General features: G+C 37.3%; 1 protein-coding gene across 1 annotated transcript in view; it reads right to left on the minus strand.

The window, feature by feature from the left end:
• Window positions 1-787: 787 nt before the first annotated feature.
• LOC147656959 (uncharacterized) overlaps window positions 788-13,372 on the minus strand; it is a 38,564-nt gene continuing 25,979 nt past the window's right edge. Inside the window, exon 2 of the mRNA XM_086912420.1 lies at window positions 788-3,615. Within this exon, the coding sequence (XP_086768546.1) occupies window positions 2,906-3,571 (666 nt within the window). The 5' untranslated portion in view covers window positions 3,572-3,615 and the 3' untranslated portion in view covers window positions 788-2,905. The remainder of the gene's footprint in view (window positions 3,616-13,372) is intronic.

Genomic DNA, 13,372 nt, shown 5'->3' on the forward strand with positions numbered 1-13,372 from the left:
TGTGTGTGTGTGTGTGTGTGTGTGTGTGTGTGTGTTCAATTTCGAAGTGCGAAGCTTGTTTAAGAAAAGGGGAAAAAAAAAAAAAAAAAAAAGGAAAAGAAAGAGAAAAAAACGCGAGAAACACGACGTACGTACGCGTGTATACACGTCACCGTTCCGGACAATACCCGCGAGAATTCTAGTACGTTACAACATCATATATAATTATATATATATATATATATATATATATATATATATATATAATTTTATATATATATATTTATATATTTGTCTACATAAATATATATATACTTTTTATTCATTCATTTTTTATTCATTTTCTTATTTATATTTATATTTATTTTATATATATATATATACCTTTTTATATATATATATACCTATGCATGAGTGTGTGTCGTCTACCGACATGCATATCCTCCCGTTCCCCTTAAAATCTACAGTTTAGTTGTTAATTAACCGTTAACTTACGAGCTAGTAGTGGATTCTTTGTCGTTCCCGAGCAGACCTTTACAAAAACCACGGTGTCCGTCGATCGAGAGCGCGACATATTTCGTTCGTTCGTTCTTTTTCTTTTTCCTCTTCCCTCTTTTTTTTTTTTTTCTTTTTCTTTTACTTTTCCTTCCATCGTGTCCAGTGCTGTCTGTACCGCATTCTCTCGTCTTTCATTTTAAAAATTTCCTCTTCTACCTCGATTACCTCGCTTTCCTTCGGCGGAAAGCGCCCGAGTTCGATTCAACAGAGATTCAAAAAATTCTCACCCCCCCCTCCCCTCCCCCCCGATTTCTCGATCTCGCCGACCAGCACTGAGCTCGATCGCGCGGTGTCCGGTACGGATGACCGATTTGAACGATCGACTAACGTTAATCAATTACAGCTATCGACAGCTATAACTAATTTACCTTTATTACTATCATTATTATTACTATGTTTATTATTATCATTAATATTATTATTAGGTTTTTTTTTTCTTGTTTAGCGTTATTAAATATAATTTATTAAATATAGGAACCATGTTGCTGGGTCTTTGCTTGTTCGTGAACGCGAACCGTGTCGCGGCGGGCACCGGGGCAACTTGCCCTCTCGCGTTTCCCTTTCGTTTCGATCCGTCTCGATTTCGCTTCGCCGATTTTTTTTCTCCTCGAAAATTGTCGCTGCTGTTTTACGTCTTCGTTCTCACTTCGCGAGAATGTTCACGGCCAGAGAAAAAAAGTAAACGGAATTTTAAGATTCGCGACGACGTTGTTCGAAAGAAAAAAAGAAAAAAAAAAAAAAAAAAAAAGAAAGAAAAGAAGAGGGAAGAAAGAAGGAAAAAACCCCTCCCAGCCGCGGGGTTACCGTGCCCTGTGGGTGTTTCTCGAAACTATAGAATGGATATTACTACAGGCTCGTGTATGCGTGTACGTCGAGTGAGTGCGTGTGAGTGTGCACGTGTGCGCGTGGGTTCGAAGATCGATCTTCCAGCCATCGATTTCTCAAAGGTCGTCGATCGTCCTTTCGACACGCGAACCTCTACGATGTATCCGATCCTTTCCATCCCTCGTTTCTCTCCCCTCAAGCAAAAGAAGAAAAAAAAAAAAATAGAAGAAAGAAAGAAAGAAAAAAAAAAAGAGGAACGCGGTGACGTGACGTTGTTTCTCGCGGTTCCACCATCCGTTCGTGTTTGTCCAAAAGCAAAATGCGATCTCTCTATGATCAGCTTCAACTCCTTGACACACACTTTCTTCGCATACACACGCACGTAAAAAGAGAAAGAGAGAGATAGAGAGATAGAGAGTGAAGATTCTTTCTTTTTTTCTTTTTTTTTCCTTTTTTTTTTTTTTTTCTTTTCTTTTCTTTTCTTTTACTTTTCCTCTTAGAGATGAATATACGTATTCAATGTAACAAGCGCGGCGCCATTAGTTCCGCGAACGCCGCGCCATCTACCCTACTACGCCGCGCCTTAATGTCTGTGTTCGCTTGTTTAGTAACTTTTTTAGTGTTTTTTTTTCTTCTTTTTTTTTTTTATGTTTTTTCCTTGCTTCATTAAATCTTTATTATTACTTTACATAGGAACGTTTAAATCAGCCCACCTCGATGCGTCTCGATCCCTGCGTCCTCGAGACGCCGCTCTCCATTCTTTTCCACCCCCCTCGCCTTCCGTAAATTCACCTTCCAACTCATACGCGCTTCATACACGCCGCCATCTTTTCCTCTCCCCTCATCCCAATCGCGAAACGAGCGACACAGTCTCACAGGGTGTCGGTCTTCTAATTCCACGATGAATTCCATTAAGAAGAATCATCCCCCTTCGAATCAACGTGCAAACGTCTCTCCACTGTTTTGCTCATCAAACAAAACACAAGCCGATAATCGTCCGCTATTTTCGTATTTCATCTTTCTATTCCACCCGTCCTCTCTCTCCACGCGTGACACGACCCCATCTCCGAACCCCATCTTCGTTCTGTCTATCGAAGGAACTTTGATGAGCGCGCTGCTTCGGTGGCACGCTTTGTGTACATGTTGTATACATATTGTAACAAAAATATCAGTTAAAATTGGTGATTGCGCGCGCGACAGTGGCGGTGATTGCGCGGGCAGAGAAAAATGAAAACTCGGATAGAAAGAGAGAGGTCCATGCAATCCTCGGCATCCTCGTTGATTGGTCCACCGTCCACGCGCGAGTAACCTGGAGCCGGGGATTCCCCGGTGCCCGGAGCGGAAGAAAAAGCCCCCCACCGACAGTTCCTGCCTAAGGTTGGAACCCCCTCCCCCTCTTTATCTAGCCAGTTTAGGAACGTTTTTTTTCATTCGTTATCGAGTAACCCTCTTTTCCTTTCCCTCCAATCCTCTTCCCTCCAACGAAAACTTCCACCCTTATCCATGCCGATCCTCTTCTTCCCCTCTCCATCCCCCACGCGCTTTAACGCGCACCGGCCAAAGCGGCAACCTCCTGGACCAGTTTCTGCCTCTTCACGTCGGGAGCGTTGTTGTTGTCCTGGCTCGCCCTCTCGTTCGCGCCCTGGGGCTGGCCAGTCGTGCTCTCGGCTGCCGCCCGGGCGGCCAACAGGGTGATCTGATTCACCACGTCCTCCATCTCGTCCGTGAGCGGGTGCACCTCCTCCCCCCCGCCAGATTCCGCGCCGAACTGTTGCTGATGCTGTTGGCTCGGCTGGTTGCTCGCCTCGAGGCGGGCGCGGTGCTGCAGAGTGTCAGCGTGACGCCGCCACTCGGTGATGGTCGTGTAAGTGCGGCTCGCGTTGCCCCCATCGCACAGGGAACAGGCGTAACGAGATTGGACGAGGCGAAGCGCACCGCGACGCTGCTGATTGCCGAGATAGCAGGAGCGTTGGTGAGCGAGCAGCGTCGATTCTTGGGGATAAGCTCGGCCGCAACGGCGGCAGACCAGGCACAGTTCCGTCTCCACCTCGCGACAGTGCTGGGGCGGCCCGTTTTCATCGGAGCCGCAAGGGGGCGTCGGCAATCGCACCGTCTCCAGACCCGGATGGTTCGGGTCTTGTTGCAGGAATGCCTGCATCAGAGAACGCGGCACCTGGACCTGCGTGCCCCCTTCCACGTGCAACGACATTAGCCCACTCCCGTGTATGCTGCCGCTCAAACCTGGAGCCGCTACTGGAAACAAACGACAGATGCGTGTTGTTAGAGGATTGTTTTTTTTTTTTATTTTTATTTTCGGAATTGTGCTGTGCAGGAATATTTTGAACTGGCAAAATACACTAATGAATAACTATTCATTACTTACAGGAAATGTAGAACGAGAATTTAAGAAGAATGGAAAATCAAAATTCTGTAATACAATTAATAATATAAAGGATGAATATTTTTCTCTCGAGCACAACATCCATCGGTTATGGATAGACCACATCCGCGGCGGTTATAATTGATTTGTGCCAACTTAGTTGTCATAATAACGTCAACGATGTAACCAGCGGAGAATTTATGTGGAACCTGTTTTTGCTTGTACGAGACAGGTAAATTGGTAGTTATTAGCCTGGCCGCGGGGCGACGAACATTGACGGGATAATTCTTGCGGCCGCCTCCAGAAAGGGGCTCAATGTCACTTCCCCTGCATCTCGGGACACGAACCAACATCCTCCATCCCCGGGATAATTCTAATTCTCTCGATTATCAAGATTGTTCGATCAAGAGATCGGGCTGTTCTCGAAAGAAAAAGAGGAAACACGGGGCGAGAACACGCATAACACTTTCGTCGTAAAAATTTTTTTTCACCAAACGTCTCACGAGATTCGAATCCTTCGAGAGAGAGAGAGAGAGAGAGAGATCTTCGATCCTTCCTCTCCTTCGAGGGAGATGCGTTTGTTCGGCGTCGATTAGGCCGGTTGACAGGTTTACGCAGTGACGCGCAGTGGGTATATCGCGTATCGTGTATCAGACGAGGAGTCGTTACGAGGCAGGAAGTGTTAATGATACCCCTGCTCATTCGCTGGACGCTCGCCTGTAATTATCAGGCTTGGGGCAGCCTGGACGAAGGAGAGAGAGAGAGAGAGAGAGTGTAGGAATGTACACCAAGCAGGATATCATCTCTTCGTTCCCTCCCCTTCCTCCGTTTGTTCCGCGTCAACGTGGAATTGATAGTTATTAGAGTCGAAGAACCACGAAAGGTGGACACTTTCAACTCGAACGTTAATGAGAACCTCTGGCCGCGCCTCTCGCGTGGATTTAACCCTGTTTGGCTAATGCTTTCACGCTGTCTTTTTTTCTTTTCTCCTCCTTTCGTTTCTCCTTCCCTCCCTCTCCGGTCCACGAGCCCGAGTTGTAGTAATTCGCGGCGTGGATTATGGCTCGCGTCGATCGCGAATAATCCGCGTTTTTATGGAGCTCGCGTCGAAGGGACACCTTTCTTGGAAGGAGTTGGCCGGGCAGTAAAGTAGGGAGAAAAGTGTTACGGATAAATGGCGGGATTAGCGGAGTAAGATCGGCCACGGTATAGTTCTGTTTACCCCGCGTATGGGTTTTTAGAGGGGAATTTCCAGATGGAATGCGGCGAATTCGTTTCATTTGGAGCTGGAAATTTATTTTAACGTGTATGGGTTTATTTTAACGGGTTGTTGTGTTAAGTTTGTACGGATTGCGTCGATAGAGGTCGCGTTGATGGGGTGTCCCGAACATTTTACGTGCATCGTTATGCGAAAGAAATTATGATAAATAATAACGTAAATAGTTTAACTATTTTTGTACGATAAAATTTTTTTTTTAATTTATTGACAAAATGATATAAAAATATTCAATGCAAAAATTAGTTGAAACATCGATTTAAATAAAATCTTTGATTATTAATAGTAATTAAATATTTTATATATATATATATTAATAACGTATTTCATTTCGGAATTCTGTTCTTTATTCAACTATTATTCGTTAAATTAACACTCTCTTTCTATATAAATCTATAATAATAAATCTATTTCTTTTTTTCCAGATATTTTTTATTTATATTTAATTATTTATATTGTAAGGGAGCCACAATTGAGCCACAATTTTCAAGATTTAAAAAGAAACAAATGTTGAAAGAAAATTATTCAAATAACTCATTCGCAAGAATATATTTTATTCGATAAATCAGGATTATCTTTCTATTATGAATACCATGTTCATGAAAATTATTATTAACGAAAATTGGAGAAAAGAATCTATATGGATACGATTCATTTTTCATTTTACTCGCAGTATTCGAGCATTAAAATATTGGAATACAATCGCGAAACGAAGAACGAGCACATAAATAATCGGTTAATCGTATCACGACCGGAACCGTTTCAGATGTCGACGATCTCCGTGAATTAAGCGTAACAATTTCGTGGAACGCGTGCAGCAACGCATACACTCGGAACTTCAATCGGTTGACACGACTTAAAACGCTTCCTCTCGAAACGATCTTCGCCGAAACGATCTCCTCGTCGATGATAACGAAAGTCGAACGGTGTCCACGAACTCGAAGCAAAGATATATACAGCGATCCGTTCGAAAAGTAACGAGGTTGTTTGTTTATAGCTTGAACTGACGAGAAACATTTAATGAGATCATAAGTTTGATATTTATGATGTTAAAATGTGTTCGTTTGTATTACAGAAAATATTATTTTTCGTTTCAAAAATTATCACAATTTTCTCTTTAATTTTATGAAAAATATCATAGTTGAAATTCAAGCATATTTTTCGGTAAATATCTTCTTGATTATAAAGTAAGATGCCATGTAAATTTTAATAGAGAAATAAAACACGTCTATGGGATATTATTAAACTAGATCTAGATAAGATTGAATCTAATAATTGGAAATATAATATCGGACAATTTAAAGTTTTTTTAATTATCATTTAAGTAATTAATAAAAAAACGTTTGAACTATATTCAAATTCGCATATATAGAGAATCATGAATGATCTACCTCAATCCCAATTCCAATTGTCGTATTCAAATCTTGTGTCTACAAGCACAATTTATAAAAGCTCCAAAAATGTTCCATTTATATTTCACATATGATTCCCTTCCCATACAATCGTTTCTTTATCGTCCAAAATTGTACGCCAACGAGAACACACTTTTAACAAAATACGAGTTTTACGAAGTTCTCTCTCATCCTTAACCAACAGTGAAGATCAGAAGACAACGATCTCGTCGCTCGGCTTTGTTTTTTTTTTTTTTCTGGCACCAAGGCCACACGTTGGACCTCGTCACAACCCCGAATGAGCTAATGTAATAAGGAAGAGAGCGCAGTGAGTGGAGTGACGCGCAGTTTAGATCGCCCGATCCGTGTGACACCCTTGAAACAATCGGCCCGGCCGAAGAGAGGAACGGAGGGTTATTACTCTTAATGAGCACTGGTTATTTCTTTGAGTGGCTCTGATTTGCCTCTCCCTCCTTCCCTCCCGCGATCCTCCTACCACGCACGAATAAAGTAAATATGGCACACGCGCTCGAACGGGTTTGTGTGCTCGTTTCACGCGCGCATACACAAAACGCGTCCATCCACGCATCGCTCTCGCCCCGTCTCCTTAGAGGGCAGGGAAGCTCATTTGCGTATGGATTGAGATAGTAGTGCTTCCCGTACCCACCTCGATGTGTGTTTTTGTTTAAATGTGTGACCACGTACGAGATTCTGATTGCCGGCCGCTCCCAGCCCGACAGCGGCTCTCAATCTTCGCCTCGACACGAACGAGGGGAATAGTTTGATTGATGGGGAGGGGGGGAAGGAGAAGTCGTGTTATTTTTTTTTTTAACGCAAAGAAAAATTTCTTGATTTCGATCTTTGTAGATTTAATGCGTGTAACACAAGTTGTTTGTTGCAAAGACGTGTCGATTTTTTAATTGTCATTGTTCTTTAGTTTTTTTTAGAATTTTGAAATGAATAAACTCAATGATACGAAATGGGGAAATTAGGAATTCTCGTAGAACGGTAATTTTCTTTAATCCATTTCAATTCTGATCCAAAGTTTTTCATTCTAAATAATCTTTAAATTATTTGCACGTTAAAAATTATATTTGTACATAAATAAAATTCAGATTTTGATAATGCAAAGTGGCAAGAATAGTAAAATATTTTTATTATTATGTTTTTTAATAGAAACAAGTGATAGAATTAATAAATGATTTCTCATTTCTTATTAATTGCCTTTCTCATCTTTTTTTTTGAAATTTATTAATTGAAATAACAGCAGTATTAATATTCTGTATATACGCAATAAAAAAATAGTTAAATACACGTAAAATTTGTTTAATTAATTATCTTTATTTAAAAAAAAAAACGGATAACTTAAAAGTGATACTTTTAGTAGAATGATAAAAAATCGATTTGTGAGCAAGCAAATAAATAAGGATAACAATTGTTCGTGACGCAAAATTTAAATTCAATTTATGCACAATAAAAATTTGCAAACGAATATTAACGATATGTATTTGGAAATCGTTTGTCTTTTTTTTATGCAAATAATGAAATCGAAACAATTAAAGTTTTATTGATCGGTTGAGGGCCACTGAACCTAAGATAGCCGCGACACATGCTGGAAATTTGTTCGGCGGGAATTTACGAGCGAGTTTCCGTGTCAGACGCAATACCGTGGGTTCCGCTGGTAAGTAGGTATATGTCTGTATATCCTGACAGCTATAAACCGGCATTCGAAGAGCGTCGAACAGAATAATCGGGAATGTCGTTAGTTAGCGCCTCCAGGAATTTTAATGGATGTCTTGCACCAACGTAACGACAACGCGCAAACTTTGTCAAATTAAATCTGGTTTGCCAAGCCGGGCATATACGATCCTACCATCTTCAGACGAACGATTCAACTATATACGGATTTCAAACGATATTCTATTTGACAGATATATAGATGAATTTTTAAAAAGGTTCTCGAAATTTTCCTTTTTTAGCTTTGCATATAATTATTATAATATTATAATATGTATAATAAAGTGATATGATACTTTAGTAATATAAATGATAATATTTAATTTTTTAATTATAATCGTTAGTAAATTCTTAATAATTTGAAAAGAGAACATTTTTCATTTTTTATTAACTCTTATTGCTTTAAATTTTTGTTAAATTCTCTAGTTATTTTAAAATTAGATTTTTCGTTATTATAATGAATATTTTAAGAAAATTCATAGATGTATTAATTTTTATCATTTTAATGCTTCAATTAAAGTTCAAACTTCAAGAAAAAGTATCTTACGATTAATTAAATTCATATTTAACTAATACTAATATTATTTTTGATATACGTATTAATGTAATATTAGATATTTCATGAATCTTATATTCATGCAAAAAATACCTTTGTTAGATTATATTTTGACAATTCATTAATAACAGCTTATCCTGAATTATTAAGGACGAATATGAAAAAAAAAAAAAAAATGTCGGTTATACCAATTTATATATAATTGTCGAAGAGATGAATAATTCTGTATCTATTTACACTAATTGCTCGAGCATTTCTTGAAAAGAAAATTACGGTCTAACAGTCTCTTTCTTCCAATTACAACAGCGAATGAATTGCGAAGCGTATCAGGCTCAATATTAACTATCGATACGACTATACTTTTTTTTACCTCTTTGCTATTATTCGTGACATGTTGGTTCCGAAGGATACAAAACATTTGCGGATAATTGACGCAAGAAATTACTGTCAGGCCACAAGAGAATTGTACTAAAACGAAAACACAATTCTATCGTTGTGTCATCACATGTATTCGACGTTAATTAATTTTTTCTCAGATAGAACTTTTTTTTTTTCCTTTTTTCCATATTGGATCGTCGGACTTAACGATTATCTTTCAAATTAGCATTCATTGTTATTGCCCTCTACTTCAAAGTTTAAATTTAACGAAAGTTTTCTTAGTACCTAGTTAGTTGTAGTTAGTTGTAGAATAAGTTAGCAACTCCGAGAGATGAGATTATTAGTTTTTGTTGAATAATTTATTATAATTACAGAAGATTAAATAAAATCGAAAGTTTGTAGCTTCGTTTGAAACTCCTTGTCTGAGATAATTAGATCTGAATCACGTAAAATATATTTCATTATATTATTATATATAAAATAGGATGATACATTTTAATACATTTTAATAATTTTTTCTTTTGAAATATAAAGATATTCGTTTTTGCCAATATTGTAATATTATAATAATTAATAATAATTAAAATAATAAATTTTTTTAGAATTTTTTAATTTGTGAATAATTATTCAATCGCTTTTTGCTTTGCAAAAAATTAAACTTTTAAGTTTCATACTTTATATAGATTCATAATGGCCACTAATCAGTGTCACTCTTTTGAATCCTTACTGCTACTGTTGCTTACTTATTTTTTTTTATAAAGTTTGATTTAAAAAACTCACAAAGACTTCTAAAGTCTAAATTCAACCTCAATTGGATCAGTGAAATAAAAAAGATTTTATATCATCACAATATTTTCGTAAGTTGTTTATATAAACTATTCTTTATTTATATTTCGAAAGTTTTAAAAATCTGTTAATTTTTATTTTTTTCTACTCTCTTACATAGCCTAATTTTAACACTACATCATATCTAATAAAAATCTTCAATCACATTCCTTCATCGATAATTCAACATAACCTCAGCGAAGAATCAACACGTTCGTAATATCATAAATATTACGCACCCCGCAATATCATATCACCATTTATATATATTCGTCCAGGAACACGTTCTTCGTATAAGGGCATTAATCTCGTGTCGATCCCATGCTCAGTCGATCATCAGGCGTTGAAAGACGGTCGGTATCGGCGCGGGTAAGTCAATGCCACGGTTGGGGATCGATGCATTCGCGCGTTCATAACCTTGCTACGCGAAGTATGCAACAACGGTGCATTCCACATACGTTCGCCATTGGATTCTCACGTGTTGTGACCGACACACCGACGTAGGAAAACACGTTGTGAACGTGGGCGTGCATTCCTTCCTTCGCATTATCTCCTCCTTACTCTCTCTCTCCCTCTCTATACCTTTCCATCTCTCTTTCTCCCTTTCCCCCAATCGGCTACCCGACAAACCATTCGCCCGCTTCGTGCGTATCCCCTGTCTCTCTCCTACGCGTGCAACCTTACCTTTCCCTCTTTTTATTCCACATCGAAGCCCGTTATCGTGGATACTACGGTCCAGAACGGCTGTTTCACACCTCCGCTCGCGCGAGAATTAGGAAATAAATTAGCGGCCGGGCTAATTTCGTTATCTCGCCTCGACACCGCGACCCTCCCGCTTGAGACGTCAAGGGACCGATGTCCCAAGCCTTCGAACCGCTGCCTGGACACGGTTTCAACCGTGTCCCGAAGATCTCAGGATCAATGGCTGTTCTTGTTCTCTTTTCTACGGGTTGTTCGTCTCGCTCGATACCACGTGGTATCTTCCACGGATCGGCGAACGGGTCTTCGTTAGAAGACTGCCTCGGTTTCGATCGAGATGGTGTTCGATGGGACCTGTGTCGAGCTATGGTGTTTTATATAGAAAAAGTTGTCGCCTCGTCCCGTGTTCGATACCCATTGCAACGCGTGTGCTCTCGCTCTCGATGCTGAATGCTGATCTCTAAGAGGTTGTTTGGAAAGCGGTGAGGTTAGGTTCGAGTGTGTATCGATGGCCTCGATATAATCGTGTTTTGCTTTATGGAAACGTGGTTCCTTGGGTGGTGATTGATTTTATGACTCCGAGGGATTGGGTGAAATATATCGCTATAAAGAGAGCGTAAGAAGGATTAAATTGAAATTGATAGTAGTTTTGTTATGTAATAAATTTCGAGTTTTTAAATGGAATGTTATTTAGATATTGAAGAAATGGATTAGTAGTGGCTATACAGAAAGTACTTGTATATCACTGAATTGTACTTCTTTTACCATTATATGTATATGTTATTAATTATTTAAATCCAAACAAAATAAAGGTATACTTGTCACATATTTTCTGTATATTATTTTATTACAATTTTACAAATGTAAAATATATAAATTGATTATACGTATAATAATAGCATTAAAAATTTAGATATATTAAGTTTTAAAAATTATTTGTTTATATTTTTTTCTATTTTTAATATTTTCTTTTCTTAACTTCAATTTTTAATAAACAAATAACTGTTTATTATTTATTGCTTTAATATAATACTAGATTTATTTCAATTATAAATCTATTACAATGGAATCTTGGTAACTTGAATCTTAAGAGAAAAGATAAAATCTTCGAGTTACGAAGGTTTCATCTTACTTACTCTTTCAAATGAAAACAACTTAACAAAAATTCAATATATATATATATATAGAAACTTTATCTAAATTTATAATATATAAAATTTATAATTAATATCTCCAATTATTAATTTCCTATTATTATATATAATTATCATTTATTAAATGTGATTGGATATTTCAATTAATGTCATAATACAATTTGGAAATGAATATTGGATTCTCATTATTTTATAAATTCTTAAAACTTTTTTAGTCGAAAAAAAATTTTTCTGGACATTAATTCAATTTCTTTAATCGATCAAATTCAATAATTTCCAATAGTCAATATTTCTTCAAATCCATCTATCTTAACATCCAAAACTTTCATCACAAAAGTGACTCCTCCTTTCAATTTTGAAATTCTCGAAAATATAAAAATCCAAAAACTTACATTTCACATTCATTAATTCCCGATAAACTCTCGTTAAAATGTTTAATTACGTGCATGAATCAAACTTCGGTGAAAAAAAAAACAAACAAACAAATAAATAAAAATCGAACGTTAATCGAAGAACGTTAAGGCCCGCTCACGTGATTGTACGAGTTTGACTCGCTACGAGTAAACCGTGGAATAGTTATTTATAACGGTGAATGGGCAACATTCATATTCAAGGGACCAAATTTGGATTGGACCATTCCGGTGGAGTCACCTGTCCACCCATTTGACGTCTCTGATACCGGAGGAGAAGTTTCGTTGTAGGGCCACTCTCTGTTGCGCCTCCCTTAGGAAATGTTGGATGTCGAGGATCACGAGGAAGTCGTAATTTCTACGGGAACGAGGCAGCCGAGTGAATTGACGACGGCTTATCTCCCTGCACGGCCACAAAATCGTTTCGTACGCGTATCGGACAAGATAACGGCAGTGGCGTATCGATAAATTCTGCTAATTAATTATTGACGTGTTCCAGGACTATTTTTGCGTCCGCCGCGCGCTCGTGAAGGTATCATCAGCTCCTTTTCTTCTTTTATATTTCGTTTTTTCGAACGTTCCTCGAAATCCTGTCCCCTCGTGTTTTCGTAATAATGACGATTGCGAATTATTTGTTTTTGGGTTTTTCTTTTTAATTTTCAATTTTAATTTCTAATTAAATTAATGTTAACGATTTTATTTCTCCCTTTGAAGTTTTGTAATTATGATTTATTTGTAGTATTCGTTTTGTGATTATGTTCTATGATAAAAAAATTATGATTGTTATTTGTTAATTGAGATAAATAATTCGAAGTTATCTAATAATAAATATATATTTGTTATTTTTAATTCTTCGCGAAATCAAAATAATGAAATAATGAATATGATATAAAACTTGATCAAACCAACAAATTTGATAACATAATAGGTATATATAATTTAATTCATAATTACACTCAATCTTATTTGCAATCTACGTTTTAAACAATAAAAACTCGTTAATAAACTTAATCATATGATCAAATGAAATATTCCAAAACTTAATTAATGGTCAAATAATCGGTCAAAATAAATTTAATCTCAATGCTGTAAAAATAAATTGTGTATAAAAATTTCTTTATTTTTGTCTAAAAAAAAAAAAAAAATAATAATAACGAAGCATAACGAAGCAACGATTATTTTTTATCGAGCAAAATAGAATCTC

The sequence above is a fragment of the Apis florea genome, unplaced genomic scaffold, assembly GCF_048593485.1.
Source record: "Apis florea isolate Af1SG1 unplaced genomic scaffold, ASM4859348v1 contig_3391_pilon, whole genome shotgun sequence".
Taxonomy (NCBI): domain Eukaryota; kingdom Metazoa; phylum Arthropoda; class Insecta; order Hymenoptera; family Apidae; genus Apis; species Apis florea.